The 7,318-nt window shown below is 38.9% G+C and overlaps 1 protein-coding gene across 2 annotated transcripts in view; it reads right to left on the reverse strand.

Moving 5' to 3' along the window:
- Positions 1–7,318, reverse strand: part of inavab (innate immunity activator b) — a 21,806-nt gene that overhangs the window by 3,103 nt on the left and 11,385 nt on the right. For both annotated transcript variants that reach the window (XM_024270917.2, XM_024270918.2), the window contains exons 3-9: positions 7,167–7,297; positions 4,356–4,478; positions 4,028–4,259; positions 3,855–3,908; positions 3,391–3,697; positions 1,444–1,599; positions 574–1,264 (exon numbers count right to left, since the gene is read on the reverse strand). In XM_024270917.2, the coding sequence (XP_024126685.1) occupies positions 574–1,264; positions 1,444–1,599; positions 3,391–3,697; positions 3,855–3,908; positions 4,028–4,259; positions 4,356–4,478; positions 7,167–7,297 (1,694 nt within the window). The remainder of the gene's footprint in view (positions 1–573; positions 1,265–1,443; positions 1,600–3,390; positions 3,698–3,854; positions 3,909–4,027; positions 4,260–4,355; positions 4,479–7,166; positions 7,298–7,318) is intronic.

Genomic DNA, 7,318 nt, shown 5'->3' on the forward strand with positions numbered 1-7,318 from the left:
AATACTAGAAAGGTGTACCTAATAAAGTGGCCAGTGAGTGTAGATCATATCAAGGCCTCCACTACCAATAATAAAAAACTGTTTTTCATCTAAAAACTGGTAAATATCAGTCTGTCAAACAAACAAAAACAAAACAGATGCTGACTTTAAAGTAAAGGCTCTGAGAGTGGAAGGTCGTGAGTTCTAATCCAGGTAAAGTGATAAAAAAAATACTCCGACCCCTAGCCTCCCTGCTTGACCGTCAGCATTAAGGGTTTGGATTGGGGGGTTAAACAACCAAATGGTTACTGAGTGTCTGCAGCATCCCCTGGGGATGGGTCAAATGTGGTTAAAAAGGACTTTAACTTTAAATCAAGTTTAAATTAGAACAACAAACGATAGTAATCACGAAAATAAATATTAACAGGACATCTGTGTGCAGCTTAATAGCAAACAATTGCAACAAGTTGGCATCTAAAAATGGAAAAATAAGAAAAACAAAAAAACAATATTTTTTAATGTAATATCTGTTCTAGTTTCAGGGTCCTTACAACTTTGTTTTTATTATTGACATAAAAGGTAGTTTCTGCTTACTTGGTCACAGTACATGTGACTCTGGTTGCAGGGTTTCTCCGTCATGCTCTTCATCAGGGCTGCTTGCTGTCGGTCCAGAGAGCGAGACCGTGGAGGTCTGAGCTGGCTCCTCTGGTGCCACGATTTCAGGTGTTCATTCACTTTTTGTTGCGAAAGATGGTTGGGGTTGTGGTAGTGGTGTGAGTTTGCTAGCGGTGCGAGTCTGACACCAGGAGGTAAATGCCTTTGTGGTCTCTGTTGGGGTAAAACATAGTCTTCGTGCCAACAGTTGAAAGGAGGGCGATTAGCTTGCTGCAGGAAACGGCTTTGAGCCACGTCTGCATCAGATAGGTAGGCCACTTCTTCTCTGTAACAAGATCTTTGAAAATCAGGGACCAGCATGTGTCTGTTAGAGTGAAAGCTCGGGGATGGAATGATGTGCTGTCCAAAGCTGCCGACCGGAAGACCGAGCGAATATCCAGATTGATAGTCTTTGGGTAAATCAGCAGCAGGCAGATCCTGACACGGGGAGCTGCCGTGAGAAGAGTAAGACTTCTCAGAGTTGCTATCCTCAGAGCTAGCATGGATTCCATAGTTAGGTTGAGGGGAAGGAGTCTCTGCAAACGTTATTCCAAAATCTGTCAGTCGCCTCCGTGGACCCCTGCTTCGACCGCGCTCCTTATAAAACGATGAAGATTCAGGGCTGGACAGTCTGCAGGAATCACAAACAAAAAGACAACTTAGTTAAAGACTTAGCGTAACTGTTCATGTGTAGCTGCAACCATAACCTCCTTCTTGGTTTTCTGAATTCAATGTCAGTGGCAGGTGAGGGGTAATTAATTATTTATCAAATGCAAACTTTTACAGACTTCTTTAAACACTTTCAGTTACCTGAGGGAGAGCTGTCTGTGCACTCGCATTTCTGGTGTGGAGGGGGCACTGTTTGACTGGGCTTGGCTCAGCCTCAGATGAGAAAGCTGCTGTGGTAACGGCGATGGTATTAAACAAGGATCCAGTGGAGGTAACACGTCAGATTTGGCTGGACTGCTGAAAACAAACAAACAAACGAACAAACAAAAAGAGTCTTAATATAAACATCTGATGTGGCTTTATCCTTTTGTTTAAACAATTAAAAAACATTTCAGACTGTGTTGCAAGGGTGCATTTAAACATTACAAAACCTGAAGGCTTTTCTAAAGAGCATGCTGCTAACTTGACTTTCTATGCTAAAGAGAAAAATCAAAAGTGTGTAAAAAATTAAAATGACCAGAGATTAAACATGTGATTTTAATAAAATTCACTGTCTTTGTTGTTATGATTCCTACACATTCAATTTCAACAGATTCCTCTTTTTGTGTTCAAAATGTGGATGCAACACATGCTAATCCTCCAACGCTGAGAAGCAAAAGAATGATCAATAATCTAAACTTAAAAAAAAAAGTATTAATAACTCGAAAAGGAAAACTATGTTATATGTGGGACTATATGTGGGATTATATAAAAGTGCTTCTTCCCAATTACTTTCAAGCAATTAATCAAACTAGTTAAAAGAATCATTATTTTTAATGGATTCAGTACGTCATGTGTTTGTACTCAATAAGTGCAAAGTATGTATATTCATGATTAGGAGCCATTTTAATGTCAAGATTTTTTTTCTTCTTTATTTTCTAATCAATTTATAAATTAATATATTTAATGGATTTGATTTATCTATATATTTTTCATTTGTTATTATCTTTTACCTTCATTTTATAGCTGAAATACCTTGAAATAAGACAACCAACCAATATTATGCTGGTAATTTAACTGCAAAGCTTTAGCTGAAAAAAATCCCAGTCTGGTTTTACAATCAACATCAATATAGGTCGACAGTAAACTAAAGTCATATTGATCCTACACCTGTAAAAGATGCAGATCTGTGTTGGTTCCGTCTACTCTTTGTTATAGCATCACATCTAAAGCAGGTGGCAGTATTGCACTTTTACAGAGGAACGGTAACGTGACGTCTCAACTTCAGTTAAACTCAAGGGAGTACTTGTATTGGAAATTACAAAACTAACATAGAAACTTGTGTTTTAATGAAAAAAATAAATCAAGAATTTTACAGATATAGTCAAAACACTTCAAACAAACTGGACTGTACAGGGATGAAGCATTTGTGATGTATAGATAGTAAGAGACTTTTTTAAATGCTTTTTGTTTAAGTAGGTAGATTACCGTATTTTCCGGACTATAAGTCGCGGTTTTTTTCATAGATTGAATGTCCCTGCGACTTATACTCCGGTGCGACTTATAGTCCGGAAAATACGGTATATAAAAATGATACTTGAACTTTCATAACAATTGTATTTCACCTTTTAAGGGAACTCAAGCAGACCACTGAATATGATCAAAACAGCATTTTACTTTCAAAAATGGAATACAGTGGGCCCTCAATCTGGTTGACTTTTCAGGGTTTTGCCGTTTCTGGGATTTTGTTTATTTTTGGATATTTTTGTATTTTTTATAGCACATTGTGATCTGAATCCTGGTTGGCTGTAGAGTACTGTCAATCAATCTCCTCAATGCCATATCTCATGTTTGTGTGTTTAATTTCACTTTGTTTTCATTCTAAACAGCAGGACTTATTTTTCTACAAAGTTTTGAACTTGAGAGCTCAAATGAGAGACAAATGTGCATAAAGTGTGTAACGAGCCTTAAACATTGTAATTATTGTAAAACTAAAGTTGACTACTTTGCAGATTTCCCCGATTATGAGTTATTTTTAGATCGTAATTCCTGCAATAAATGAAGGAACAGTGCAACAGGAAACAAGTCATGAGGGTTGATCTGAGTTACCTCATCTTGCTGGAAGAGCGTGACTTTTTGGTCTTCTCATAAGGCTGGTCAAGACTAGACTCTGACCAAGGAGAGTTCTGGATGGGAGGCAACTCGCTAACAGGGGTAGAGGTCGAACTCAAATTAGAGTCAAGGCTTGGAGAGGGAGAGTGACAGAAGTTCACCAGCGGGGACCCTGGAGCCACAAATGGAGACATCTGGGATCTGTCTGTGTAGGAACGTATGGACACAGGGGAGGACTGTGGAGAATCAGTTTCCACCGAATACGGGAGTCCTGAGAATGGCTGTGAGGAATGAATTGTGACATCTAAAAAAAAGAAAAAGAAAGGATTTAAGTGAAAAATATCTAGCAAAATCTATGAACATATACATGCTCACAAATGTATGGAGACTTTATCAAGACTAAAATGCTTATTCTGTTCAAACAAAATTTGAAAAATCATTGCTTTAAAACTGAGTTGTACCTTCATCTTGTACTAAAGAATCAGATAAAGAGCTGTCATCAGATGTGCCGAGATCTAGACGAAAACAAACAACAAAAACAGCTTAATGCGTGCTTAAATGATAATCAAAGTCAGAATCTGAGAAAACTTCAAAGATGTGACATCCAGTGCTTTGTTTGGACAGGCGCCCTCACCTTGTTGCGTACTGATGAGAACAGGGCGCGGCGATGACCGACCGTGCTCCAGTTGCAACTTGAAGGTTGCCTCCTGCAGCTGCTTCAGCTTCTTTTCCTCGTTTTTGCATTGCTGCAATCGGTTCTTCTTCACAGCCTTGCTCAGGTGATCCTCTTGGTAGAGCTTGCGTGTTGCTTCATAAATCTTAGTTTGAATAGCGAGGTCAGCGTGACTTAAATTCAGAATAGAGTCCTGCGATGATCATTTCAGAGGGATGGAGAAAGAACTTCAGGATTGAGATACTTCAATAAAAAGACACAGTTCCACCTAAAAGTCTGCGCCATGTACCTGTGATCCCTGAGGGATGATTTGTTTATCCAGTTTAAAGGAGGCTCCAATGCGTCTGGGGATCCGAGGAGGCTTCTCTCCCGACTGGAGAGGATAATCCTTAGACAGCTGACCTGTCAACTCCTAAAAAACAGCAAAAAAGGTCACAATCCAACAGTTGCAGTCAAGTTTTCCTTACAATTTGGGAAATTTCATGCCCCATTGATGACTCAAAGAGGATTTTCTAAATAATAATCAGAGCAATTGTTGTAAATCAAAACTGGAAGAACATCTGTTTGGTTTCTTTTTTAAAAGATCTAATGCTACAATCTCCATGACGGTTAGGAAACAATATACAAGAATCACAATGTAGTCTCCTGACATGTTCAGACTTATAGTTTCAGGAAACTTGTTGCACAATTCTGTTAGTGGGGATATGTTTTCTCAGCACATTCCTTTCATTTCACTTTATCACTGAATTAATGTCTGATTAAACCAATAGACCAACCTATTAACAGCTTTATTTATAAGAAAAAAAGCCCCTTTTCAAGTGATTCAGAGTCAGATACCTTTACACAATGCTGTGATCAGAAAGATTACTTAATACTTTGTCAATAAGAGGGGGGACAAGGGATTGTGCCTGCGACTAGTTCATCCGAGCGTGTTTCAACAGGCTTGCCCAGCCCAAGAGGAAACAAGTAAGAATGATCCGTCCTGGGACTTTACCCCAGAGCAGCAACACGTCAGATGCAGTCTGAGTGTCCAGCTTGAAGATTACAACTTTTTCTCCTTTAAATGATTACAAAAGATGGAAATATTTCAGCAAGAAAAAGTGTCATGGTGGATTCAGACAGAGATGATCTGAGTCACGCGGGGAGAAAGATCATAACCTTAAAAAAGTTGAAACATTTTATCTCAGGACAAACGCACAGAAATAGTTTTTTTTTTCACTGATATTAATCAAATGTTATAAAATGAAATGTTCTAATTTCTTTTTGACAAACATCCTTTAACTTTTTTTCAATTACATGCCCCTTTTGAACAGAAAAACCTTTCTTGGCAGCGTGGCTAAATCAGTTAGTAACTTCTTAACAGTTGTAGTTCACACATGAAGAGGGAGATTCCAGCTGAATCTGTGGGAAATTCAGTAGAACATGGAGGACATACGTATTTATTCATCCTGCTATGGTTATTTTTTTATGTTTTCATTTTTTAAGAATGAATAATTACAGGTGAGTGTGTGACTGTTTATATAATGATAAGTTGAAGTCATGCATAACAGAGACGTTGAGTTTCCAACTAATATAAAGCAGTAATTTTACGGAAAAGACATTTCATGCAGGACCTGTTCCATGAACAGGTTTTCTCCATGTGGTCCTAGATACATGGTAACATGGAGATTATTAGGAAAAAACTCAGCCAAAAGGTTGTAAACACTTGCATTCACATGAGCAGGCTCTTCTCTCTGGAAGACATGAGGACTGCGTGTGACCGTTGTCTTTACATATGTTGGAGAATGCGTCATCCAAACCCTGCGTAAAACTGCCACACCAATCTAATCCACCCTGAGAAGATGCTGAACAATGACCAGTGCTGCTTTGTGAACTCTCACAGCTGGATTAATGACACATCCTTTCCCTTCAGTTGAAATGTTGGCTGTTGACAAAAACATGTGTTGTCACACATTTGGGTGTGTGAAATGTGTTCTTCACATTTGACCCATCCCCTGGGGGATCTGCACATACAGTCACGCTTGGTAACCATTTAATAGTTTGACTGCCAATCCTACGTGTTAAACGTGTTTAAGGCCCACTCCATTGAAAACTGTGGTTTTTGGTGTTTTTAAGATGTACTTGTACTTTCATGAAGGAGGACATATATGAGAAAAAAATTAAGATTAAAACTGTATCTCTGAGTATTTCTTTAAATAAATCGTGTTGGATCAGGAGCATATGAAAACTGGATGTTTGAAAAAGCTCGTCAGTCACTGCCATGGGGGTTGTGGTTGTGAGGGTGTGTGTGTCTTTTTTCTCCGTTCCAATTCTAAATTCTCTACTTGAATACAAATAAATTCATTAATGTCCTTATTTTCCTTGTCTCTGCTACCATGTGGCTCAAAAATGCATAGCTGGATAGCTCTGATATTGGTTATCGTTCTTTGTTGCAAGGCTAACATTAGCTTGGGCTTGTGAGGTGATTATCGCTAATGTTAGAGAATGTAAACAAAAGGCATGCTAGGAAATTAGAAAGTTAGCCTTCCACGACCCAAAAGGGAAATTTGGATGAGCTCCTACAGATAAGGAAGAACATATATAAAGAATATTAAGCTTATAACTGCACTTCTGAGTATTTCTTTCTTCAAATTGTTGAGAATCAGGAGCAGGTAAAAAAAAAAGCAAATTAAAAAAGATCTTATTTGTTATGTGAAAAAAATACACTGGGAGGGCCGCAAGCTCCCTGCTCTGCTCCATTTGATGCATCCACTTGTTCTAAATTAGATTCTTGTATGTCTTGGCTCTTCTCGTCCGAGCTGTCACCTGGCTCCAAAATTGCTCACCAATTTAGTGGCACCGATAATGTTAGGTTAGGGTTATGGGGTGCTGTAAGCTATTGAGAAAGTGTGTAAATAGGTGATGATCGGAGAGGGTATTTAAATATGGAGGCATCGGATCCCCTTTATAGAGTATTGACTCCACTGTGGATTTGAACCATGGATCTACCAGCTTTAGAGCACACACTCTTCCGAGCGAGTTGTATAAATGTTGTTTAAGCTGATTTATTAGGATTTCCCTTGTTAAGCTGTTGGTGTTGGTGGTTCATGTGTTCACTCACAGCTTCTCGGATGCACAGCCCCCTCAGCTCCAGTAAGCATCTCTCCAGGTGATCTTGCAGTTCCTGCTGTTTCAGCTTTATGGCCCGAGTGTGTGTTACATCCTTCGTATGTGTCGTTGGGCTGTCAGATCCTGTTTAAAAGAGTGGGAAAA

Source organism: Oryzias melastigma, linkage group LG1 (assembly GCF_002922805.2).
Source record: "Oryzias melastigma strain HK-1 linkage group LG1, ASM292280v2, whole genome shotgun sequence".
Taxonomy (NCBI): domain Eukaryota; kingdom Metazoa; phylum Chordata; class Actinopteri; order Beloniformes; family Adrianichthyidae; genus Oryzias; species Oryzias melastigma.